This window comes from Heterodontus francisci, chromosome 20, assembly GCF_036365525.1.
Source record: "Heterodontus francisci isolate sHetFra1 chromosome 20, sHetFra1.hap1, whole genome shotgun sequence".
In the NCBI taxonomy this organism is placed as follows: domain Eukaryota; kingdom Metazoa; phylum Chordata; class Chondrichthyes; order Heterodontiformes; family Heterodontidae; genus Heterodontus; species Heterodontus francisci.
This window is the reverse complement of record NC_090390.1, coordinates 65987445-66015208: the sequence shown is the minus strand read 5'-3', so window position 1 is coordinate 66015208 and position 27764 is coordinate 65987445. Positions and strand designations below refer to the sequence as shown.

At 42.5% G+C, this 27764-nt stretch overlaps 1 protein-coding gene across 2 annotated transcripts in view; it reads right to left on the bottom strand.

The window, feature by feature from the left end:
• atrnl1b (attractin-like 1b) overlaps positions 1–27764 on the bottom strand; it is a 1082183-nt gene that overhangs the window by 320155 nt on the left and 734264 nt on the right. For both annotated transcript variants that reach the window (XM_068052965.1, XM_068052966.1), the window contains exon 26: positions 4149–4227. In XM_068052965.1, the coding sequence (XP_067909066.1) occupies positions 4149–4227 (79 nt within the window). The remainder of the gene's footprint in view (positions 1–4148; positions 4228–27764) is intronic.

Below are 27764 nucleotides of genomic sequence, written 5' to 3'. Positions count from 1 at the left end.
AAAAATTATTACTGAGGAAGAGACACTTGAAAGAACTAAAGTTGGAAAGTGATGAAGAAAAGGCTGACACATACACTAAATATGCAGATCACAGTAACTAGAAGTACCCCATTCTGGTTTCTCAATAAATGATTTCACCTTGCCATAAGGATGCGATTATCCACATGAGGGGAGTTTGAAGGCAGGGAGAGCATACAAATTGGGTGAGTTGGTGGTGTGGGGCGGCACGTGCCACCTTCCTGCCTCCACCCAAATTAAGTCCGGGGCGGGGAAGGCCTGTGAACGGCCTTCCCGCCCTGCTACCAATTGAGGCGCTTTTTCTGATAGTCGAGATCCCCTTCACCTGGATAAAATCCCGGCCGGCGTGTTCTTAGCAAACTAACTCCAGAAAGCAAATCATTGCCAAGGAACTATACTCTTCTGCAAGTTCTTAATAACATGATTATATGAACAATTCCATCCATATATTAGTTTTTTTTTCTATTAACTTAGTCACTGGCTGCCAAGGCCAGCATTTATTGCCCATTTCTAATTGACCTTGGTAAGGTGGTGGTGAGCCACCTTCTTGAACTGCTGCAGTCTGCGCAATGAAAGGACTCCCACAGCGCTGTTAGGTTGGGTGTTTCAGGATTTTGACTCAGCAATGAAGAAATGGCAGCGATATAACTCCAAGTCAGGATGGTGTGCAACTTGGAGGGGATATTGGAGGTGGTGGGGTTCCATGTGCATTGCTGCCCTTGTTCTTCTAGGTGGCAGAGGTCACACAGGAGATATGGTGTGCCGGTGATAAAGGGAATAAATGCTTAAGGTGGCAGCGGATCTAAGTGCTTTGTCATCGATGATGTTGAATTTCAAAGCGGAAAGGCTTTGGCTCATCAGGTGAGTCACTCTCTGCAGAATTCCCAGCCTGTGACCTGCTTTTGCAGCCTCAGTATTTACGTGGCTAGTCCAGTTATGTTTCCAGTCAATGTTGACACCAGGATGTTGATGAGCAGGGTTTCCACAATGGTAATGCCACTGAATGTCATGGGGAGGTGCTAGACCCTCTCTTGTTGGAGATAGTCATTGCCTGACAATTGTGTGGCACAAATCTTACTTGCCATTTATCAGCCCAAGCCTGGATTTTGTCCAGGTCTTGCTACATGCAGGCATGGATTGTCTCATTATCTAAGGAGTTCTGAATGGAACTGAACATTGTGTATTCATCTGTGAGCATCCCCACTTCTGACCTTATGATGGAGGGATGGTCATTGATGAAACAGCTGAAAATGGTTGGGTTGAGGACATTACCCTGAGGAACTCCTTCAGCGATGTCCTGGGGATGAGATAATTGGCCTCCAACAGCCACAATCATCTTTCTTTGTGCTAGGTAATTAATCCAACCAATGGAGAGTTTTCCCCAACTTCCACTTACTTTAATTTTACTAGGGCTCCTTGATACCACACTTAGTCAACTGCTACCTTGATGTCAAGGGCAGTCACTTTCAACTCAGCTCTGGAATTCAGCTCTTTTGTCCATATTTGGACCAATGCTGTAACAAGGTCCAGAGCAGAGTGGTGTTAGCAGAACCCAAACTGAGCATCGGTGAGCAGGTTATTAGTGAGAAGATGCTGCTTCATAGCACTATCAACAACACGCCATCAGTTTGCTGATACTTGAGCAGACTGATGAGACAGCAATTGGATGGATTGGATTTATCCTGCTTTTTGTGGACAGGGCATGCCTGGGCAATTTTCCACTTTGTTAGGTAGATGTCAGCATTGTAGCTGTAGTGGAATAGCTTGGCTAGAGGTACAGTTTGCTCTGAAGCACAAGTCATAAGTACTATAGTCAGGATGTTGCAGGGCCCATAGCCTTTGCCATATCCTGTGCAATCAGTCATTTCTTAATATCACATGGAGTGAATTGAATTGGCTGAAGACTGGCTGCTGTGATGGTGGGGCCTCAAGAGGAGACCGAAATGAAGAATCCATTCAGCACTTCTGGCTGATGATGGTTGCAAATATTCCAGCCTTGTCTTTTGCACTCATGTGCTGAGCTCCACTATCATTCAGGATGCAGATGCTCATGCAGCTTCCTTCTCCCGTTAGTTGTCTAATTGTACACTGCCACTCATGACTGGATATGGCAAGACCATAGAGTTTTGATCGTGGAATCGTTCTGCTCCATCAAATGTTGCTTCCACTGTTTAGCATGCAAGTCCCTTGTTGTAGCTCCATCAGGTTGGCACCTCATTTTTACCATCAGCTTAGAGGATGCACCCTGGCATACTCTTTGACACTTCTCATTGAGCCAGGGTTGGTCCTCTAAGTTGATGGTAACGGTATAATGAGGAATATGCCAGGCCATGAGGTTTCAGATTGTGAAGAAATACAATTCTGCTGTAGCTAATGGCCCACAGCACCTCATCGATGCTCAGTTTTCAGCTGGTGGATCTGAATCTATTCTATTTTGCATGGTGGGATTTGAACTCACGTGTCCGGATTTCTAATCCAGTAACATAACCACTATGCTACCATACCCCATGTGTGCTATAATACCATTACAGAGAGAAAAAACACAAATGAATAAACTTTTTCAGACTTAACCTCCAATTATTATGGATATCTACCTGATCCTGACACCATCCTTTTACACAAGCCCTTATTAAAGCATATTTCCAAGCCAAGCATAATGATTAGTTAGGCAGCTAGAAACATTTAGCTGTATTAAATTCACTTAAATCCTGTACCAATCAAAACATGTCAGCAGTCATCCACTATGTATCAGTAAAAGCCAAAAATTGAAACATCCAACAGTAAGAATTGTAACAGATTTTTTTTGCTCCTGCTATATTCACACAAAATTCTTCAAATTATAGCTAATAGGGTGGAAAAGAGGAATCCTAATCAGCAGACTGTGGAGGCAATGAGTTTCAAAGATTCGTATGAAATATGCATTAGTGTCAGTGTATATTGATAAACTTTGAAATCCTTTAGAACCATGTGTAAATGTGCTCATTGGAGCAGTGAAACAAGCGATAATTCAGAAGATCTACTGCATCAAACATCACCTTTTCTCCCAAGTTACTATTAACTTGAACACATGAACTGTACTAGCAAGATATGTGGCAGATTGCATAATTACCATATCACCTCCAAATTGCATCTGCAGATGAGTTTCTACCAACAAGCAACCCAAAAATATGCAGTGTCCAAGACCGGTCCTCCAATATATTATCACATCATAAATAATCCTTCAAAGTTTCAAACTTATTTGAAAGACCAATATGGTTAGGTGTTCGCAAGTTTACATTCTGCAAATATAATGCATAATATCACAACATAATTTTCTCTGGAGTAAATAATAGGTTATACATCATGTTACCTTCCAACATTGTACAGAAGGCATATACCAATTGCCAATTGGTTGATTGCACTTATACAAAACAAGACAGGTCAAAGGTTCAGCAAATCAAATTGTTTTGTTAGTGAAGATGATTATTCTGAATTCGGGCAATTGTTAATTGAATTTTGATTTACAATTTTTAACAAAGTTTCTCCAAGACAGGTTAGTGTATTCCATGGATACCATATGATATTGGCTGCACTACTTCCAAGTTAAATATAGGCATACGATACACATGAATGGTTCAAAGTTTGACCATTATTTTTTAAATACCTGCAAGCTATGGAGTTAAACATATGCCTGTACAATCAAGAATCTATCCATATCAAACCAAGAAATATGTTAGCAACTCAGTGGACATTTCAACAGGCCACCCAGTCATACCACAATGCTGTCTGCTCACTGGACAAATATTAGGAAAAAGGTAAGACAAAAAGATAGTTACATCTCTTGGCCAAAAATCCAAAAATTCTACTTCACCACGAAGAGTAAAAATATTAGACCCTATTATTGCTTTACAGTTGTAAAACTAAATACTTATCTCTACTGATTTTGAAATTTAAAAATAAATTACATTAGTTTTTGTTAGCCAGTTACAGATGGAATTCGGGCCAACAAATAACAAATCGGCAATATTTTGTCTGCCCCATCTGCACAGTATTAAAGGTAGGATATCCAGGCTAAATGCAAGAAAGTTTATTTAATTAATAATACTATTTGCAGACTGTACTGGAGTACAAGTAACACAGCTATCTCTTACCTCTCTCCTACGTGAAGCCCAGCAGGTTTGTTTGATTTTCCACACTACAGCAGCCACCAAGAGTAACGACAGGAAACAGCTACAAGGAAATAATCAAATGCAATCATATGTAATTACTTTTTCTTGCAACACCAGCAGAATTTATACAGTAATGTTCAAGTGTTTATTTAACTTATTAAGGTTTGCAGTATCACAAGTGCATCTATCTATCAAAGTCTCGTGAAGACACACGTCTATCCAACAAACTTCAGACATCGTGCTTTTAAGTGTGCACATTTTTTTATCACCCTTGCAGCTGATTGTTTTCTAACTATGGAATTTGAACCAATCAAAACTGACAGTATCTAATGCTTCTAGGATTTTTTTTTATGATTGAGTGCACCGAGTGATTCAGAGTGTGCCAGGACTTGTAGTTTGTAAGCCCTGTTTCTTCTTCACTCAGATCCGCAGCAATCTCGACTGGCTTCCCGTTTCCCAATGTACTAAACTCAAAATCCTTGTCCTGGCTTGCAAATCCCTCCATGACAATATCCCACCCTGCTTCCCAACCTTTTCCATCCCTGCAATCCAGCCATCTGTCTGCTGATTCTGGATTGAGTTGTCGAATTTGACACATGTCCAAAGAAACCCTTTTTCATTCGTTTGTGTCATCTACTTCCCAGAAGGTTGACCGTTATGGATCTCCACCTCTATCTGTCCTGTGCTGCCCTTACACATTCCACATAGGTCAACTGCATACAGTTCGTTATATCCATCATCCATTTTCTCCTCCGTTTCCTTCTCCTTTTATTTCCGTCATTCTTTCTTTCCAATAATTGCGTCTGTCTACCTTTTGCTCCAATGATGTGACTGAAAAATGGTATCTTTCTCTCTTTGATGTTAGGCACTAATTTCTTCTTTTCTCCAGCCATTTCCAGCACTTCCTCATTAGTCTGTCTGTGTAGAATATGCGGAACATTCTCCTATATGTCCACATCTCAATTGCATTCAGCTTATCAATAGTCTCTTTGTTGTTGTCCATGTCTCTGAGGCATGTAACAGATGAAAAAATGTAGCACCTCAGCATTCTTTTCCAAAGATTCAGTTTCAGTTTCTTTAACGTTAACACATCCTTTATTCTGACAAAGCTAGTCTTGGCTATCTTCATTCTCCTTCGGATCTCACAATCACATCTCCCATTGTCTATGATAATCTGCTCAAGGTACGTGAACCTTTTCACTTGTTCCAGGACTTGTCCATTTACTTCAGTTTTCACTTCCAGAGTTAGGTCTCTGCTTATCACCATCATCTTGGTCGTTGTCACATTCATTCTTCATCCATGTTTCATACTCCTTGCATTCACTTTGTTCACAATTTCCTGTAATGCCTCTTCTAACTCTGCAATCTGTGCAGTGTCACCTGTGTATCTCAAGTTGTTGAGGTTCAACCCATCAATGGTGCAACCTGGTAGATCTTCTATGTCTCTGAAGATAGTGTCAGTGTACAGGTTGAACAGTTTTGAGGACATAACACATCTCTGGCACACTCCTCTTTTGACCGGGAAGCTGTCTGACAAGTCTAATTACCGCTGACTGATTCCAATATAACCCTTTTTGGAAGTAACAAAATTAATTGGCATTTATGGGTATTTTTTCATATAAAACAGAAGGGGGTAATCATGAATTCCAACGTTTTCTGAGGTAACCTTGAAGGCAAATGTGTACAATATGCACAACTGATCTCTCACAATTAGAGTAAGCAAGTATAATAGAGCTGATCACATTGGCAGATGAGAAAACTGGCTGGAGGAGAAGGACTTTGATAGAAAGAAGTCAGAGTGAAATGTTATATTACAATATAAACTAAACTTTTACACCAGCTACATTTCTTTTTCATATGTTTAGTGTCAGAACTCAAGCAACTATTGTTAGTTAATACAGTGCTGCAAGGTATGTACCGTTACTCAGGTTTGGAGGATGGTTGAGAATAAAGTCTTGAATTTAAACACTTAAGCAGATAATATTGGTAACTAAGGGCTACATTTTCTGCCCATTGACTATGAACGGGTAGAAAATCTAAATATTTAATACTGCTACTGAGATACATGGGAGAGACAATTTTCCTTCTTATTCATTGATAGGAAGTGAGCATCGCTGGCAAGGTCAGCATTTATTGCCCATTCCTAACCAACCCTTGAAGGTGGTGATGAGCCACCCTCTTGAACTGCTGCAGTATTAGCCATTGTTGTGCCTTGGTACTTACTATCTAAGCTGTGTTCTTGATCAATGCTTCATTGTATATTCTGCTATCTCTTACTTGCATGCTTAGCTGTGCTCAATCTCAGTCGATCTCTTTATTTGTGCCTCTGTCTGTCTCTTGTTCTTTTACTTGCATGGTGGTGGTGGAGGAGCTGCTGCAGAGAGTAGGAGAATAGAGACAAAAATTGGCATTTTGGAGAGAGAATTACAAAGACCTGAACTGGAATGCCTGGAGGTTGGAAAAACATCTACATATACTAGCTGTAGTCAGCCCTTCTTCTTCTTCTTTGGCCTCCTGGTCTCTGGAGACAATGGGTAAGCGCCTGGAGGTGGTCAGTGGTTTGTGGAGCAGCGCCTGGAGTGGCTATAAAGGCCAATACTAGAGTGACAGACTCTTCCACAGGTGCTGCAGAAAAAATTGGTTCTCAGGGCTGTTACACAGTTGGCTCTCCCTTTGCACTTCTGTCTTTTTTCCTGCCAACTGCTAAGTCTCTTCGACTCGCCACACTTTAGCCCTGTCTTTATGGCTGCCCGCCAGCTCTGGCGATCACTGGCAACTGACTCCCACGACTTGTGATCAATGTCACAGGACTTCATGTCACGTTTGCAGACGTCTTTAAAGCGGAGACATGGACGGCCGGTGGGTCTGATACCAGTGAACAGCTCGCTGTACAATGTGTCTTTGGGGATCCTGCCATCTTCCATGCGGTTCACATGGCCAAGCCATCTCAAGCGCCGCTGGCTCAGTAGGGTGTATAAGCTGTGGATTTTGGCTGCCTCGAGGACTTCTGTGTTGGAGATACGGTCCTGCCACCTGATGCCAAGGATTCTCCGGAGGCAGCGAAGATGGAATGAATTGAGACATCGCTCTTGGCTGACATACGTTGTCCAGGCCTCGCTGCCATAGAGGACACAGGCTTGATACACTCGGACTTTTGTGGTCCGTGTCAGTGCGCCATTTTCCCACACTCTCTTGGCCAGTCTGGACATAGCAGTGGAAGCCTTACCCATGCGCTTGTTGATTTCTGCATCGAGAGACAGGTTACTGGTGATAGTTGAGCCTAGGTAGGTGAACTCTTGAACCACTTCCAGAGCATGGTCGCTGATATTGATGGATGGAGCATTTCTGATGTCCTGCCCCATGATGTTCGTTTTCTTGAGGCTGATGGTTAGGCCAAATTCGTTGCAGGCAGCCGTAAACCTGTCGATGAGTCTCTGCAGACACTCTTCAGTGTGAGATGTTAATGCAGCATCGTCAGCAAAGAGGAGTTCCCTGATGAGGACTTTCCGCACTTTGGTCTTCGATCTTAGACGGGCAAGGTTGAACACCCTGCCACCTGATCTTATGTGGAGGAAAATTCCTTCTTCTGAAGACTTGAACGCATGTGAGAGCAGCAGGGAGAAGAAAATCCCAAACAGTGTGGGTGCGAGAACACAGCCCTGTTTCACGCCACTCAGGATAGGAAAGGGGTCTGATGAGGCGCTGCTATGCTGAATTGTGCCTTTCATATTGTCATGGAATGAGGTGATGATATTTAGTAGCTTTGGTGGACATCCGATCTTTTCCAGTAGTCTGAAGAGACCACGTCTGCTGAAAGCAACGTAGAGGGGTATCTGTTGTTCGCAGCATTTCTCCTGCAGCTGACAAAGGGAGAACAGCATGTCAATGGTCGATCTCTCTGCTCGAAAGCCACACTGTGCCTCAGGGTAGACACGCTCGGCCAGCTTCTGGAGCCTGTTTAAAGCGACTCGAGCAAAGACTTTCCCCACTATGCTGAGCAGGGAGATTCCACGGTCGTTGTTGCAGTCACCGCGGTCACCTTTGTTTTTATAGAGGGTGATGATATTGGCATCACGCATGTCCTGTGGTACTGCTCCCTTGTCCCAGCACAGGCAAAGCAGTTCATAGAGTGCTGAGAGTATAGCAGGCTTGGCACTCTTGATTATTTCAGGGGTAATGCCGTCCTTCCCAGGGGCTTTTCCGCTGGCTAGAGAATCAATGGCATCACTGAGTTCCAATTTTGTAGGCTGTACGTCCAGCTCATCCATGACTGGGTAGAGGCTGGGCTGCATTGAGGGCGGTCTCAGTGACAACATTCTTCCTCAAGTAGTGCTCAACCCAGCGGTCCATTTGCTTGCGTTGGTCAGTGATTGTGTCCCCTGATTTAGATTTGAGGGGGGCGAACTTCTTGATGGTTGGCCCAAAAGCTCTCTTAATGCCATCATACATTCCTCTGATGTTTCCGGTGTCTGAGGCCAGCTGAATATGACTGCATAGGTGTTGCCAGTAGTCATTCGTGCAGCGCCTGGCTGTTCTTTGTGCAGCGCTTCTGGCTGCTTTAAGTGCTGCGGATGTTAACTCGCTGGGGGTTTTCTTGTAGTTCAGCAGTGCAATGCGCTTAGCGGCTATGACAGGTTCCAGCTCTTCAAAATGAGATTGAAACCAGTCTGCATTCCACTTCATACGTTTGCCATAGGTGGTCATAGTTGACTCATAGATGGAGTCTCTGATGTGGGCCCACTTGGTCTCTGCATCCCCTGTGGGAGTGTTTAGTTTATTTAGAGATACAGCACGGAAACAGGCCCTTCGGCCCACCGAGTCTGTGCCGACCATCAACCACCCATTTATACTAATCATACACTAATTCCATATTTCTACCACATCCCCACCTGTCCCTATATTTCCCTACCACCTACCTATACTAGGGGCAATTGCTAATGGCCAATTTACCTATCAACCTGCAAGTCTTTGGCTTGTGGGAGGAAACCGGAGCACCCGGAGGAAACCCACACAGACACAGGGAGAACTTGCAAACTCCACACAGGCAGTACCCAGAATTGAACCTGGGTCGCTGGAGCTGTGAGGCTGCGGTGCTAACCACTGCGCCGCCCGAAGGGCTTTTTCAAGTGTATTTAGAAACTTATGTAACAGCTGTGGATAAGAGATTCTGCTCGTGTTGACTAACTGTAGTCAGTCCAGAAGGTAAATAACTACCGTTCCTGTGACTTATGCAAATTCATTCCATTATCTTTAACTTGGGGAATACCAAATGTTTTTGAAAAAGAAACCTGTTCAAGGAATTATTGGATAAAAAATGGCTTCACCTTTCTTTGTCATTTTAATAATTTTGGGTTACACAGGAGTCTCCTGGGACAGGCAATTAATTGCCCAGGCGATGTTGCCTCTGTGGCCCCGACTCTCAATTTCTTCACCTTGTAACATCTTGGCTGCCTCCCAGGCACTGACAGCTGCTGCTCATCTTTGGCTTCAACCATTCATTCCATCCTGGAATTTCACAGAGATTGGTATCTTGACACCAGCAATGCCAATGAAGCACCAGTTTAAGAGAAGAAACTGCGAGCTAAGAAACTCAACTGCAGGTGACCCAACCTTTGAGATAAGTGCAATATTGCCTGCAAACTGCAGCAATCAAGTACCATGTGATCAAATGTCACATGATTAAATGTCATGTAATCAAACTCCCAGAATACATCCAAACAGAGTTGATAACCCTAACGGGAAAGGAGATGAAAGTGTTATTCCTGCGCTCAGTGCAGTCACCTGTTTGATACATCTGCCTACTGAAAGTTGACTGACACTGCAGATATGACCTGTGGTAATCTGGCATGAATTGAAAGCGTTAGAATTTAGGACCCTGGTCACCTTGACTGCTATTCCTATGGTGGAAGTCACAAGTCCTTGCAGCAAATGACACAACACTGCACATGCCCCGATACGGACATGGAGCCCCAACAGGAAATTGCCATTGTTATTGCCAGCTAGATATGGCAGGGCTTGCAGATACGATTAGTGAAATAATTATGGGTATTCAGGAATTTTAAAAGCAACCTGCATTATTAGCATTAACTTGACCAGCCAAATAGCATGGGACTCTGTAGATGCTCCATCACTGACTGAGCTGCAACAAAAGTTTGTATTTTCGGAAGCACTTTCCAGGCCTCCGCTTATTTAAGGATAATCCTGTTTCTGCTAAACTCTTGTAAATACTTCACTAATGGTCAGTTATCTGAAGACTTGAGAACAATATGCAATTTTTTAACATTTTCTACATATTCCAATTAAAATAGGAAAACAAATGAAAATAAACCACAACACAAAAGTCTACATACCTGCTGTACTCCCTTTAAGAGTTTTTTTGCACATAAAAGTCTTTGTCTATCAAGCATCCATTAAACACCAGATATCACACTGTGTTAGAGATACAAAGCGATCATAAAAAAAAGAAATCCAGTTATTAACCTGAAACTTGAAATTTACAAGCAGGTACACCTGCCCTCAGCGATTTAAGTAGTTTCTAAGTCCAGATAATTGTAGCTAGGAGTAGTCACCTTCTAGGCATATGCTTGCTTAACATTGGGACAGCAGAACCATACTTCAGACCCTATTCAATCCGTCAGCAACACCACACTAATATACTATTAATTTTGAAAATTTTAGTTACTGGATGACTTGCTTGCAAAAGTCAATTTTTAAAATTTGCATATCTACAAATTGCTTTACAACCTCTCCTCTCACCTCCACTCACTATGAGGGTACTTGCAACAACCCCTCCTCTTCCCAGTTGAACAGGATGTGGGATCATTTGTACAACTGATAGCAATGCTGTGTCAATGCTTTCAACTTCAGCACTCCTGATGTGAAATGAATCAGGCAAAAGCATTTTACTCTTTCAGACTTGAGATATAATCGCTCTCTATGATGCATCTTATAAAGTAACTGAGCTGAGAAATGATTCCACTCAACACCCACTTGGGCTGATCGATTTTCGATGTCAACCATAAAGGGAACTCAAGAGCGACCATGGTGTTTGACAGTTGTCACTGCTAGGTCTCAAGTAATAAATACAAGATATCATCCCTGTACTGTTGCATCACGGGAGCTCTTTTTAACTATGAAAGAATCAATAAATTACAAATATGGGAGCTGAGTGAGTTATGGTAGCTTTTCACAAAAATAATAGAATTTCTCAAACAATGTGTGGTGCTGTATTCTAGACGTCTGTTTAAAGAGGTTAAGAAATTTGGTTAAATAGCATAAAGCACTAAATGTCAAATAAGTGGATTAGTTTATTTTTATTTTCACTTCAGTTAGCTAGCATTTTCAAAGTTAATAACCATCGGCATCCTTGAATAATTTTACAAACCATTAGTGCTTCTGTTACTTTGAATATTTCCATATTCAATATTCTTTGCATTCAACAGATGACATTTTGATAAAATTTTCACATTCTGTGGAATTTGGGTCATCACTAAATTGTCTCTATTTTCTCACCTGAACCATGTACCTCATCAGATATTTAGCCAGTGCCTTTGTAACAAAGATTCATCAATATGGCATTAATTGCTTTTTCTGACAGATGTTACATACATTCGTTACTGCTTGGAGAAAAGTATTAATTCTAAATTATCGTCTCACTTGTTAGCTGTACTGAAGTCCTCCATTTCTGAATTCGCAAGCCATGTTGATTAACCTACTTATATCTACATTATCCACGCCACTGCAAACTGTAAAGACCTACATTAAGTCCCTTTTCAATGTTTCTTCCAAAGTATCTAAAGTCCAATACTACTTCTGAGAACACCTTCCAATGAACCAACATCATTCTAAGGCATTTTCCAAAAGAAAAGTACACAGTCACCAATTATTTGTGGTTTAATGACTTATCGTAACTTATCAAATTTCCTGAAAATAAACATTAGCTTTCAATTAGTGGATGGCCAACAATCATATTCAAAGTCCTTTTGACCTTAGAGAATGGACATTTCTTTAACAAGAATATATCTCACATTCCAGTGTGTATTGCCTTACATTTATCCATGACTGAAATCCATCCTAGCCCATCTGCTTATTTGGACCAGATCCCTTTGAACGTCATTAATCTCTCTTAAAATCATTTATGCCACACAGTAAATATTACTCAGAGAAGCCTTCTCTATATAACTTATAAATATTGCAAGTGATTCGTCACAGCACACATCCCACAAATTTCTACACTTACAGTCTGTGGTGCAACATGCTGTTCCATTATCTCAATTTCATACAAAATTGCCAGAGATAGTGAGAATGTTGATATTTGAGCAGATCTCAGGAATAATCACAGTATCACGGAAATTTTCAGCAGAGAGAGAGGTCTTTCGGTCCATTGTGTCCATGCCGGCCGACATGTAGCCATTCAACCTAATCTAACTTTCCAGCTCTTGGTCCGTAGCCTTGAAGGTTGCAGCACTTCAAATGCATATCCAAGCACTTTTAAATGTTATGAGGATTTCCGCCTCTACCACACTTTCAGGAAGTGAGTTCTAGATCCCCACCACCCTCCGGATGAAAAGGTTTCCCATCAAATCCCCTCTAAACCACTGACCTCTTATCCTAAATCTATGCCCCCTGGTTATGGACCCCTCAACTAAGTGGAATAGGGCCTTTCTATCCACTCTATCTAGACCTCTAAAATTTTATACACTTCAATTAGGTCTCCCCTCAGCCTCCTCTGTCCCAAAGAAAACAACTCTAGCCTATCCGATCTTTCCTCATAACTAAAATTCTCCAATCCAGGTAACATCCTCGTAAATCTCCTCCGTACCCTCTCTGGTGCAATCATATCTTTCCTATAGTGCAGTGAAAAGAACGCAGTACTTCAGCTATGGCCTAACCAGTGTTTTGTACAGTTCCAGCATAACCTCCCTGCTCTTATATTCTTCTTTGGCCTCCTTGTCTCAAGAGACAATGGGTAAGCGCCTAGAGGTGGTCAGTGGTTTGTGGAGCAACACCTGGAGTGGCTATAAAGGCCAATTCTAGAGTGACAGTCTCTTCCACAGGCACTGCAGATAAAATTGGTTGTCTGGGCTGTTACACAGTTGGCTCTCTCCTTGCACTTCTGTCGTTTTTCCTGCCAACTGCTAAGTCTTATATTCTATGCCTCTAATAAAGGCAAGTATCCCATATGCCTTCTTGACCACCTTATCTACCTATCCATCCACCTGCAGGGATCTGTGGACATGCACTCCAAGATCCCTTTGTTCCTCTACACTTCTCAGTATCCTAACATATATTGTGTATTCTCTTGCCTTGTTAGCCTTCCCCAAATGCATTACCTCGCACTTCTCTGGATTAGATTCCATTCGTCATTGTTCGGCCCACCTAATTAGTCCATTGATATCTTCCTGCAGTCTGCAGCTAACTTCTTCATTACCAACTACATGATCAATTTTTGTATTGTCTGCAAACTTCTTAATCATACCCCCTACATTCAAGTACAAATCATTGATCTATACCACAAAAAGCAAGGGATCTAGTTCTGCAGAACCCCACTAGAAACAGCCTTCCAGTCACAAAAAGACACGACCGTTATCCTGTGCTTCCTGTTTCTGAGCTAATTTTGAACCCAACTTGCCATTTTGCCTTGGATCCCATGGGCTTTTACCTTTTGGTGCCATGCGGGACCTTATCAAAAGCCTTGCCAGAGTGCATATAGACTACATCAAATGCACTATCCTCAATGACCCTCCTCCTTGTTACCTCCTCAAAAAATTAAATCATGTTAGTCAGACTTTACCTTTCCTCAACAAATCCGTGCGGACTGCCTTTGATTAATCAGTGTCTTTCTAAATGAAGATTTATCCTGTGTCCTCAGAAATTTTTTCCAATAATTTTCCGACCACCAAAGTTAGGCTGACTGGCCTGTAATTAGAGACGATATCCCTTTCTCCCTTTTTAAACAATGGTACAACATTAGCTGTCCTCCAGTCCTCTGGCACCACACCTGTAGCCAGAGAGGATTGGAAAATGAAGGTCAGAGCCTCCACTATTACTTCTCTTGCTTCCCTTAATTGCCTAGGGTACATTTCGTCTGGACCTGGGAATTTATCCACTTCCAATATGGCAAACCCATTAATACTTCTTTTCTCACTATGTTAATTTCATCTACTATTTCACACTCCTCCCTGACCGCAATGCCTGTATTGACCCTTACTTTGCGAAAGCCAACGCAAAGTATTCATTAAGAATCATAGCAATCTCCTCCACCTTCACACACAGCTTTCCCTTATGGTCTCTCACAGGCCCCATTCTTTCTTTAGTTATCCTCTTGCTCTTTACGTATTTCGAAAAATATTTGGAATTTCTTTGATTTCGCTTGCCAATATTTTTTCATGCCTCCTCTTTGCTTTCCCAATTTCCTTTTTAAATTTCACCCCTACACTTTCTACACTCCTCGCAGTTTTCTGCAATATTGAGCCCTTGGTATCTCCCTTTTTTTCCCATTATCCTTTCCTTGAAGTCCCATGACAAATAGGCAGCTCTGGATTTGTTGGTCCCACCTTTTTCCTTAAGGGAACATACTTGTTCTGAACTTTCACTATCTCTTCCTCAAAGTTCTCCCATTGATCCGGCACTGATTTACCTTCAAGTTGCTGTTACCAGACCACTTTGGCAAAATTACATCTCAGTTTAGTAAAATTAGCATTTTCCCAATTGAGAACTTTTATTCCTGGTCTATCTTTGTCCTTTTCCATAATTACCCTAATTCATGATTGCTTCCAAAGTGCTCCCCAACTGATAGACCTTCCACCTGCCCAGCTTCCCAAAAACCAAGTATAGAAACACCCCCTCTCTTTTTGAGCTTGCTACTGTCATGGAAGTGTTTTGTTCCCCCTCTGTTTAAAAACTAAAAGGGGTCTGCATGCCTTTAAGACTGAGAGCAGTTTTTATATTCTCTGGGAACAGCGTGTGAGCTGCAAGTCTGTTTCCTAAGCAACAGTAAGGGAGAGAGGCCACATGCCATATTGTATCAGTTTGACTGTGTGTAAAGATTGGCTAAAATCGGTATAAACTGGCAGACTAGCGAAGTGTACTCTCTTGAAGCAAGAATTTGTCTCTCAGCTGAAAATCTACATTGGCCTACAGGCTGTATTTCGCCTAAAGCGGAAAAGACCCCTGGAAAGGAATATATGCATTATTGGAGGTAGCAAATTCCTTTTTACTCCCATCGCGAAGAAGTCTCTTCCTCAGGAGTGACTTTCTGTTGTCTTTCATGTTTTTGGGAGTTCTGGAAACTCAGTAAAGTTTCTACTGATTGACTGCTAATTCAAAATCTAAAATTAGACCTGTTGTTATACTCCTTGTTTAAAGATCTGTGTGACGCCTACTGCAGCCAAAGTACCGTGAATGCCTATCCATTACAGACTGTTCATCAAACTCGCCTGGAGACTTTGAGTGGCATCTGGCTATCCGACTCTAGGACACCAAACCAAACCGGGAACATAACCCGCCACTTGCAACCCAGTTGTTTTATTATTCCTAAAAAACAGCTCTAATTTAAAACATCATTTTAGAACTGGTTAACCATTGGTTTTTGAATGTGTGCATGAGTGTTAGGAGGAATAAGAAGGTATAAAGTCTTTTCAGACATAGATTTATCTCAGTATTGTTTAAGATTTAGTTTATTAATAAGTAGTTAATTTGTTGTTGTTTAACAATACCTGGTTTGGTGTGTTTCATTCGAGGGGTTAATAAAGTGTTTAATTTGGCTAATTTCCAGTAGGTGGGAAACTTTAATAATATGCTTTGACCTGTGGAGTAATGGGACTGAATTGACAATGCATTGTTGCCGCCTCAGTAGCAACACTACGTACTGGCTAAAAAATGTTCTCCTGAATGCATTGTAAGAATTCTGGCCCTTCGGTGTCTTTCACACTAATTAATTCTAGTTAATATTCGGGTAGTTGAAATCCCCCACTATTACTGCCCTAATGTTTTTTCATTTCTCCGAAATTTGCCTCCATATTGCTCTTCTATCTCCCTCCAACTAACAGTTTGGAATCAACATCACAAAAAAACAGATTATCTGGTCATTATCACATTACTATTTGTGGGAGCTTGCTGTGCTCAAATTAGCTACTACACTTCCTACATTACAACAGTGACAACACTTCAAAAGAACTTTATTAGCTGTAAAGTGCTTTGAGAAGACTGGTGGTCATGAGAAAGTACTATATAAATGCTGTCCTCCCTTTTTTTCTTCTTAATGCCACACCCACAGGATGACATCACTAACAATGCAGTACTCCCCCAATGCTGCAATGAAGTGCCAGCTTAGATTTTTTTTTGTTTCTTCATTCATGGGATGTGGGCGTCACTGGCTATGCCAGCATTTATTGCCCATCCCTAACTGCCCTTGAAAAGATGGTGGTGAGCTGCTTTCTTGAACCGCTGCAGTCCATGTGAGGTAGGTACACCCACAGTGCTGTTAGGAAGGGCGTACCAGGATTTTGACCCAGCGACAGTGAAGGAACGGCGATATAGTTCCAAGTCAGGATGGTGTGTGACTTGGAGGGGAACTTGCAGGTCATGGTGTTCCCATGCATTTGCTGCCCTTGTCCTTCTAGTTGGTAGAGGTCGTGGGTTTGGAAGGTGCTGTCTAAGGAGCCTTGGTGCGTTGCTGCAGTGCATCTTGTAGATGGTACACACTGCTGCCCCTGTGCGTCGGTGTTGGAGGGAGTGAATGTTTGTGCATGGGGTGCCAATCCAGCGGGCTGCTTTGTCCTGGATGGTGTCGAGCCTCTTGAGTGTTGTTGGAGCTGCACCCATCCAGGCAAGTGGAGAGTATTCCATCACACTCCTGACTTGTGCCTTGTGGATGGTGGGCAGGTTTTGGGGAGTCAGGAGGTGTGTTCTTCGCCACAAGATTCCTAGCCTCTGACCTGCTCTTGTAGCCATGGTATTTATATGGTTACTCCAGTTCAGTTTCTGGTCAACGGTAGCCCCTGGGATGTTGATACTGAGGGATTCAGCGATGGTAATGCCATTGAATGTCAAGGGGAGGTGGTTAGATTCTCTCTTGTTGGAGATGGTCATTGCCTGGCACTTGTGTGGCACGAATGTTACTGGAGTGAGGTTTGTTCCCACAATCTACTGACTCAGAGGCAAGAGAGCTACCACTGAACCAATGCTGACAGCTAAATGTGGCAATGCATTTGAAAGTGGAATGTTGTGTGGCCCTTCAAAAATAAATATTTTCTTAAATGGCAGTTATTTTCATGCAGCTAACTCATTATATTTTTGGAAGCAACATGAAAAGGAATCTGTCTTTCGTAAATTACTGATGCAATAAGGAGAATTCTAGACTCTCGAGGGAGGGAACTATGTAACAAAACTCCATGATTTTGTGCTGAAGCCAGCAATTCCTCAATGACTAGCAACAAAAGATACCATTAACATCTAAGAATACAGAAACATATCATCCCAAATATACATTACACCTCTCTCTGGTGGTTCAGCAATGCTAGGCTTTATCCTGCCTTCACAAAATTAAGTTTACTATGAAGAAGCGGAGAGTAATTGTAATCAGTAAATGGTCAAAACTGTGCTAATAATTTCCATCAAAGAATACAAGTTGTGTTACAATGCTGTAAAACTATTTGTTTTAAATGAAAAATCAACAAGACTGTTTTAGCTTGTTACTTTTAGAACAAAAACTGGGACTGGCATGATGTAAAATGGGTTTAGTTTACTATGCAGGATGAGTGCCAATTTATAGTTGAAGTCCCATAGCCAATGTTTAAACAGTATCAAGACAAATGGGCCATTAAGCATCAACTGAAATGAGACAATGTATCTTCAGATCAACAGTGAAAGTAATAAAGATATTGAGGGGGAAATACCAAAGGCTGGGACTACAAACAGATAAAAATTGATTAAAATGCTAAAACAGCACTGGAAATAGACATAGCAGCAAAAGTAAAACATAATGGAAGTATAACAGAAAGATGATGCTCAGTGTTGAGGTTGAAACCCTAAGGGACCCATCTGAAGTTTAAAAACAAAGTAGAATAGGATATAGTTAACATGCTAAATGATACTCCTTTTTGATATTGGCAACATGAATACAGGTCCTAGGACAAATGAACTATACCCTCAGGGCACATAGAGAGTCAACAGATGAGATTTGTGAAGAACTGATGGCCACTTAATAAAGAAAAAAACTCAGACTGGTATTGTGTTTTGGGATTTTTTTTTCAACACACAATCTACTGACCCAGAGATGAAGAGAAATTACTTCTCTCAAAGGGTTGTGAGTCTGTGGAATTCACTACCCCAAAGTGCGGTGGATGCCGGGATATTGAGTAAATTTAAGGAGAAGATAGACAGATTTTTAATTAGTAATGGGTTGAAGGGTTATGGAGAACGGGCAGGAAAGTGGAGTTCAGGCTGAGATGAGATCAGCCATGATCGTATTGAATGGCGGAGCAGGTTCTAGTGGCTGAAATGCCTACTCCTGCTCCTAGTTCTTATGTTCTTATGTTAAGAGAGCTACCACTGAACCAATGCTGACACCTAAATGTGGCAATGCATTTGAAAGTGAAATGTTGTGTGGCCCTTCAAAAATTTTCTTAAATGGCAGTTATTTTCATGCAGCTAACTCATTATATTTTTGGAAGCAACATGAAAAGGAACCTGTCTTTCGTAAACAGAAAGACTTTCGAATAAAAGTTGATTTAGAGTGTTGTATTTTTAAAGCAACGTGTATTTATACAACTTTAGGGAAAATATGCTCCTAGATGACAGGTTAGTATGCTAATAGCAGTGATTTAACCAAAGGCTGTAAACTATAAGCAATTAGTTAAGACCATCTCAGCAACCAATGAATAGATCACCCCTCACCCCCGCCTCTCCATTGTGTTGTGAATGCCCTGGTTCCTTTTGTTTCCCCGAAATATATACTTTAGTCAAAAAATTTGTTTAAAAAAAGTACATTACATAACAGCTCAAGTCTGACATTACATAAAGTGCAATGCAGATCAGTTTCTTTCAATACAAATCTTCACTATACTTGCCATTACAGGTTATATTTACAATGTACATTTACATTTCATGTCTAACATTCTGTGCTGTATACAGCCCGAGGGATTTTACACCATTTCCAGCCCCACAGTATATTATAGCAGGAGGGACTTAGTGGCCTTTTCGGAAGCTGCCCTGAGCTTTAGTACGTCTCTCAGCACATAGTCCTGGACCTTAGAACATGCCAATCTGCAACACTTGGTCGTCGACAGCTCTTTCACTGGTAGATCAAGTTTTATTTAGAGATATAGCACTGAAATAGGCACTTTGGCCCACCGAGTCTGTGCTGACCATCAACCACCCATTTATACTAATCCTACATTCCTACCACATCCCCACCTGTCCCTATATTCCACTACCACCTACCTATACTAGGGGCAATTAATAATGGCCAATTTACCTATCAACCTGCAAGTCTTTGGCTGTGGGAGGAAACCGGAGCACCCGGCGAAAACCCACGCGGTCACAGGGAGAACTTGCAAACTCCGCACAGGCAGTACCCAGAATTGAACATGGGTCGCTGGAGCTGTGAGGCTGCGGTGCTAACCACTGTGCCACTGTGCAGACCAAACAGCGTCTTTCACCAAGCTGACGGTCCTCCGGCAGCAGTTGATGTTTATCTCAATGTGCGTCCCTGGTAACAGCCCGTAGAGCACTGAGTCCTATGTCAGAACCTCTTGGGATGAATCTCAAGAAAAACCACTGCATCTCTTTCCAGACCTGTTTTGTGAAGGCGCATTGTGGAAGGAGGTGGGCAACGGTCTCTTCCCCACTGCAGCTGCCTTGAGGGCAGCGCGCAGTGGTGGTGAGACTTTGGGCATTCAGGAAGGATCTGACAGAGAGGGCCCTTTTCACCACCAGTCAAGGTAAGTCTTGGTGTTTGTTTGAAAGTTCTGGCAATGAGGCATTCTGCCAAATGACAGTCTGCTCAGGAAACCATCCAACAGGATCCACCATCTCCTTTTCCCACAGGGCTTTGAGGACATTTCTGGCAGAACACTGCCTGATGGACTTGTGTTCAAAGCTGTTTCTCTGTACAAACTTTTCCATGAGGGAAAGGTGGTACAGCGCTGGTTCCTTTATTCTTGAATCTTCTTTCTGACTATCGCACAAAAATTATGTAGTTTTGTTACATAGTTCCCTCCCTCGAGTGTCTAGGATTATCCTTATTGCATCAGTAGTCCATGAAAGACAGGTTCCTTTTCATGTTGCTTCCAAAATAGCTGAAGCTCTCACCCTCTTGACTGAAATTCTTAGTCCTTTAGTTCAAATTCTCCTCCTCTCAATTTTCTTTGGCTGCTAAACTCACTAAAAGCAAGCTCAATCTCTTTATTTAACTTTCTTCTTCATTCACTGGCCATAGTCATACAATTACAGTTGTAATTGAAAGAGCATTCTGGATTTATATATTCTACACTTCATTACCTTATTTACCTCTGAAATTTATATCTTAATTACCCACTTTTAAGGCTAACGTGCACAAGTTTGCCCAGTCTTTTCTCTGAATTTAGCCCTCTGATGCTCAGAACCAGCTTTGCAGCTTTCCCCGGCACCACCACCAAGTCTTCAAAGTTTCCCATGTGTCTTGGTGAGCAGAAGTGGAAAAAGTACTCAAGATTCACTCTGACCAGAATACTTCTTAATTTTAGCATGACATGCTCTGGCTCATACTTTACTGGTTTAGGTACAGACTCCAGCATTCTATGAGCTTTACCCATTGCTACACTGCAATGACAGGACACACTAAACTACAAATACCCCGAGATCCCTTTCAACTTAGCTTTCATTTGTAATATATCTTTCAAATCAACTTTTTCTCCACCTTATTCACTTTCCTCTGCCACTTACAGATTTTGTGAAAATCTTTAGCTGCCTCTTAAAATTTGACTGCTTACCTCTCCTTCCCTCCAGTTTGGCATTGACTGCAAATCTGAGTGATTTTCATTCGTTCCTGAATTCAGCTCGCTCATATAAATTGTTAATAATAGAGGTCCTAACATCAATCCTTTGAGCACTCCATGCAGTACTTTTCCCAAAGCAATACCACTTACCTAACAGTACCTACTGTTCTCTAGTCTTCAGCCAATTTCTTATCCATTTCTACTATTTTACGGTGAATATTGTCAGAAGGTTTTTGGAGTGTTTAAGCACACCATGCTGCAAACGTCTTTCCCTGGTCCACTTTGGATATCACTTCCTCAAAACCAATCTTTCCCTTCTAAACAGCCGCCAATTTGGTTTCACGAGATAATCCTCAAGTTTGCTTTGGATAGTCATTTTATCCATTTTCAGCTTCTTCCAATCTAATCAACCTCCAGTCAACACTTTGGCATTTCTTAATGAATCTGCAAACTTCTGAAGCATTTCATTCACTCAAAGCATTGCGGTCACCCTTTATTTTATATTGTCTCTCTGCGTTCTTCCTACCAAAATGAATCACTTCACACTTCTTTGCATTAAATTTCATCTGCCCATTCTACCAAACCCTCTACGTCCTTTTGAAGTTCTACATTATTCTCCTCACAGTTCACAACTGTTGCCAGTTTCATATCATTCACAAATTTTGAAATTGTGCCCTGTACACCAAGGTCTAGGTCATTAATAAATATCAGGAACAGCAAGGGTCCCAACAACGACCCTTAGGGAAGTCCACTATAAACCTTCCTCCAGACAAAAAAACATCCATTAACCACTACTTTCTGCTCCCTGTCACTCAGCCACTCTCGTATCCATGTTGCTACAGTCCATTTTATTCCATGAGCTGTAGCTTTGCTCACAGGCCTGTTGTGTGGCACTTCATCAAATATCTTTTGGAAGTCCAAGTACACCACATCAACAGCATTGCCCTGATCAACCTTTTCTGTTACCTCATCAAAAAACTTCCAGCAAGTTTGTTAAACATAATTTGCCCTTCACAAATCTGTGCTGGCTTTCCCTAATTAACCTGAATTTTCCCAGGTGACTATTAATTTTGTCCTGTATTATCTTTTCTCGAAGCTTCCCCAACACGGAGGTGAAACTGACTGGCCTGTAGTTGCTGGGCTTCTCTTTACACCGCTTTTTGAACAGGGGTGCAACATTTGCAATTCTCCAGTCCTCTGACACCATACCTGAATCGAAGGAAGATTGGAAAATGATGGCCAGTGCCTCTGCAATTTCCACTCTCACTTCCCTCAGTTTCCTTGGATGCCTTATCAAATTTAAGTACAACTAGCCAATCCAATACCACCTCCTTATCAATTTTAAACCCTTCAGTGTCTGAATTACCTCCTGTTTCATCAGGACCTGCACAGCATCTTCTGCCTTGGTAAAGACAGATGTAAAGTATTCATTTAATACTTCAGCCCCTGCCTCCAAGTGTAAATCCCCTTTACGGTCCTTAATCAGCCCCACTCCTCCTTTCATCACTCTTTTACTATTTGTATGCCCATAGAAGACTTTTGAATTCTCTTTTATATTAGCTGCCAGTGTATTTGCATACGGTCACTTTGCTTCTCTTATTTGCTTTTTCATTTCTCCTCTGAACCTTCTATATTCTGCCTGGTTCTGGATTGTATTATCCACCTGACATCTGTCATAAGCACACTTTTTCTTCATCTTAATCTCTATTTCTTTTGTCATCTAGGGAGCTCCGGATTTGTTTGACCTACCTTTTCCCGTCATGGGAATATATCATGACTGTGTCTCAACTATCTCTTCTTTAAAGGCATCGTTCAGTTACCATTTTGCCTGACAACCTTTGATTCCAATTGAACTGTGTCAGATCCATTCTTACCAATTGAAGTTGGCTTTCCCCCAGTTCATTATTCTTACTCTGATTATTCCTTGTCCTTTATTATAACCAATGTCGTCTTCTTCTTTGGCCTCCTTATCTCGAGAGACAATGGGTAAGCGCCTGGAGGTGGTCAGTGGTGTGTGGAGCAGCGCCTGGAGTGGCTATAAAGGCCAATTCTAGAGTGACAGGCTCTTCCACAGGTGCTGCAGAAAAATTTGTTTGTCGGGGCTGTTACACAGTTGGCTCTCCCCTTGCGCTTTTGTCTTTTTTCCTGCCAACTGCTAAGTCTCTTCGACTTGCCACACTTTAGCCCCGCCTTTATGGCTGCCCGCCAGCTCTAGCGAACGCCGGCAACTGACTCCCACGACTTCTGATCAATGTCACAGGACTTCATGTCACGTTTGCAGACGTCTTTAAAGCGGAGACATGGACGGCCGGTGGGTCTGATACCAGTGAACAGCTCGCTGTACAATGTGTCTTTGGGGATCCTGCCATCTTCCATGCGGCTCACATGGCCAAGCCATCTCAAGCGCCGCTGACTCAGTAGTGTGTATAAGCTGGGGATGTTGGCCGCCTCGAGGACTTCTGTGTTGGAGATACGGTCCTGCCACCTGATGCCAAGTATTCTCCGGAGGTAGCGAAGATGGAATGAATTGAGATGTCGCTCTTGGCTGACATACGTTGTCCAGGCCTCGCTGCCACAGAGCAAGGTACTGAAGACACAGGCTTGATGCACTCGGACTTTTGTGTTCCGTGTCAGTGCGCCATTTTCCCACACTCTCTTGGCCAGTCTGGACATAGCAGTGGAAGCCTTTCCCATGCGCTTGTTGATTTCTGCATCTAGAGACAGGTTACTGGTGATAGTTGAGCCTAGGTAGGTGAACTCTTGAACCACTTCCAGAGCGTGGTCGCCAATATTGATGGATGGAGCATTTCTGATGTCCTGCCCCATGATGTTTGTGTCCTTAAGGCTGATGGTTAGGCCAAATTCATTGCAGGCAGCCGCAAACCTGTCGATGAGACTCTGCAGGCACTCTTCAGTGTGAGATGTTAAAGCAGCATCGTCAGCAAAGAGGAGTTCCCTGATGAGGACTTTCCGTACTTTGGACTTCGCTCTTAGACGGGCAAGGTTGAACAACCTGCCTCCTGATCTTGTGTGGAGGAAAATTCCTTCTTCTGAAGACTTGAACGCATGTGAGAGCAGCAGGGAGAAGAAAATCCCAAAACGTGTGGGTGCGAGAACACAGCCCTGTTTCACGCCACTCAGGATAGGAAAGGGGTCTGATGAGGTGCCGCCATGTTGAATTGTGCCTTTCATATTGTCATGGAATGAGGTGATGATACTTAGTAGCTTTGGTGGACATTCAATCTTTTCTAGTAGTCTGAAGAGACCACGTCTGCTGATGAGGTCAAAGGCTTTGGTGAGATCAATGAAAGCAATGTGGAGGAGCATCTGTTGTTCGCGGCATTTCTCCTGTATCTGACGATGGGAGAACAGCATGTCAACGGTCGATCTCTCTGCACGAAAGCCACACTGTGCCTCAGGGTAGACACGCTCGGCCAGCTTCTGGAGCCTGTTTATAGCAACTCGAGCAAAGACTTTCCCCACTATGCTGAGCAGGGAGATTCCACGGTAGTTGTTGCAGTCACTGCTGTCACCTTTGTTTTTTTATAGAGGGTGATGATATTGGTATCGCGCATGTCCTGAGGTACTGCTCCCTCGTCCCAGCACAGGCATAGCAGTTCATGTAGTGCTGAAAGTATAGCAGGCTTGGCACTCTTGATTATTTCAGGGGTAATGCCGTCCTTCCCAGGGGCTTTTCCGCTGGCTAGAGAATCAATGGCATCACTGAGTTCCGATTTTGTTGGCTGTATGTCCAGCTCATCCATGACTGGTAGAGGCTGGGCTGCATTGAGGACAGTCTCAGTGACAACATTCTCCCTGGAGTACAGTTCTAGGTAGCGCTCAACCCAGCGGTCCATTTGTTTGCATTGGTCAGTGATTATGTCCCCTGATTTAGATTTGAGGGGGGCGATCTTCTTGATGGTTGGCCCAAAAGCTCTCTTAATGCCATCATACATTCCTCTGATGTTTCCGGTGTCTGAGGCCAGCTGATGTAAACCTTATGAAACAATGATCGCTGCTCCCTAACTGTTCCCTACTGACACTTGATCCACTTGGCCCATCTCATTCCCAAGAAGCAGATCTAGCAGTGCCTCCTTTCTCATTGGACTGGAAACATACTGCTGTAGAAAAATCTCCTGAACAGATTCAAGGAACTTTTGCCCTTTTCTGCCCTTTGCACTACTACTATTCCAATCTTTAATTCGGAAAATTAAAGTCCCCCATTATAATCACTATAATTCTTACACCTCTTTGTAATTTTGTTGCAAATTTGTTCCTCTATTTCTTTCCCACTAGTTGATGGTCTATATACTACATCGAGCAATGTAACTGCATCTTTTTTGGTCCTCAGCTCTAGCCAATTAGATTCTGTCCTTGACTCCTCTGGACATCCTCTCTGTCTCCAGCACTGCAATGTTCTCTTTAATCAAAACTGCCAACCCAACCCACCCACCCCACCGCACCCAACTTTCCTATCTTTTCCTGAACATTTAGTACCCAGTCCTACCCTTCTTTAAGCCAGGTCTCTGGTATAGCCATGACTTCATACTTCCACATGGCTATCTGCACCTGCAACTCACCAACCTTATTTACCATACTCCACACATTCACATACATGCACTGTAACCCTAATTTAAACTTCGTTATTTTTCCTCTTACTCTGACCCCACCTAGTACTTTACAATTTCCTGCTCTAGTGCAATCTGTATCCCCAGTTCTCTGTGCACCTTGGTGTTCCTCTCTAGTATTATCTCCTAGTTCCCATACCGCTGACAAGTTAGTTTAAACCCTCCCCAATAGCACGAGCAAATCGCCCCGCGAGGAAATTTGTCCCAGCTCTCTTCAGGTGCAACCTGTCTGGACAGTACAGGTCCCATCTTCTCCAGAACTGGTCGCAGTGCCCCAGGAATCTAAAGCCCTCCCTCCTGTACCCTCCAGCCACACATTCATCTGCTCTATCCTCCTATTTATATTTCATTTGTGCTACATATTTGATTCTTTATGCTGCCACCATATAGAGTCTAGCCAGAGAGGTTCTTAGACTGTATTATTTAACCATTTAATCTTTATTGTATAGTAACTATATATACTCCATACTAGCCTGGGTGTCTCCATCAAAAGCCACGCTGTAACAGTACGAGTCTCTCCCACATGATTTCTTACATCATCCTGGTGAGTGGTAATTTTTACATTCTCTCAAGGCTAACCCTTTGACAGCCTTATACTACAATTTGTGCATGGTACCAGATGTAATCCAGAGATTACTACTTTTGTGGTCCTTCTTATAATTTCTTATTTAGCTCAGTAAACTCTTATTGCAGCATCACATCTCTCTTTCTACCTATGTCATTGGTACTAATGTGGACCACGACTGCTGGCTGTTCACCCTCTCCCCTCAGTGTGCTCTGCAGCCAGTGACATCCTTGACCCTGGTACCAGGGAAGGAACACACCATCCTGGATTCACATCTGTGGCCACAGAAACATCTGTCTATTCCCCAAACTATCGAATCTCCTATCACTATTGCTCTTCCAGTCTTCTTTGTGCCCTATGCAGCATAGCCAGCCATGGCTGCACTCCCCATATGAACCATCACTTTCCTCAGTATTCAGAACTGAATACTGGTTGGAGAGTGAGATGCACTCAGGGATCTCCTGCACTACCTGCCTGTTACTTCTTGGCTTCCTGGCAATCATCCATTCCCTCTCTCCCTGCCTACGCTTAATTGCCTGAGTAGTTTTAAACAACAAGCTTTAAATATACATTGATGAATAACAGTATTAGGTCTTATATAACTGTTCTATAGCATTACATTAAATGGCAAGCATTAATACAACCTGTTTATCTTTCCATAAAGTCTCTCATTCATGTTGATCAGGTCTTTCTTGGATCAGCTCCTGCCTATCAGAGATGTTTCTGACCATCAAGAGAACAACAAAGCCTGGTACCCAAAGCCTATATCAACCAGTTCCAGCCCTCCAGGCCATCCACGTGGCTCTTGTGACCATCCAAAGAACGTTCTGCTCTTTTTTATAAGGGGGGCAGGGGTGGGGAGGGGTGGTAACAGGATCTATTCTTATACTGTCGGCTAACTGATAGTATATGTGTAAAACATTCTGCAGAGGTGCACGTTTGCTGAGGCCACATACTGAGTTTAGCGTCTTCTAATCTTTTCAGCTTCCACCTTTATTCTTCAAGCTTTGTTTATTGCACTGTACAGAAGAACATAAGAAATAGGAGGAGTAGACCATACGACCTTCGAGACTGCTCCACCATTCAATACGATAATGGTTGATCTTCTGCCTCACATCCACTTTCCCACCTGTTCCCCATATCCCTGGATTCCCTGAGAGATCAAAAATCTGTCTATCCCAGCCTTAAATATACTTAACGATAGAGCATCCACAACCCTCTGAGCTAGACAATTCCAAAGATTCACAACCCTCTGAGTGAAGAAATTTCTGTAAGCGTGTAGTCAAATGTTTATCTTTTACCATGTCATTTGCTGTCTTGGCAACTAGTCTCTTACCAGGGATAGGCCATTTCTCACTCTTGTTGTTTACCATTCTTGTAGAGTTTCCAAACTGTCTTTGCTGATACATTTGCTGGAGTTAAAATG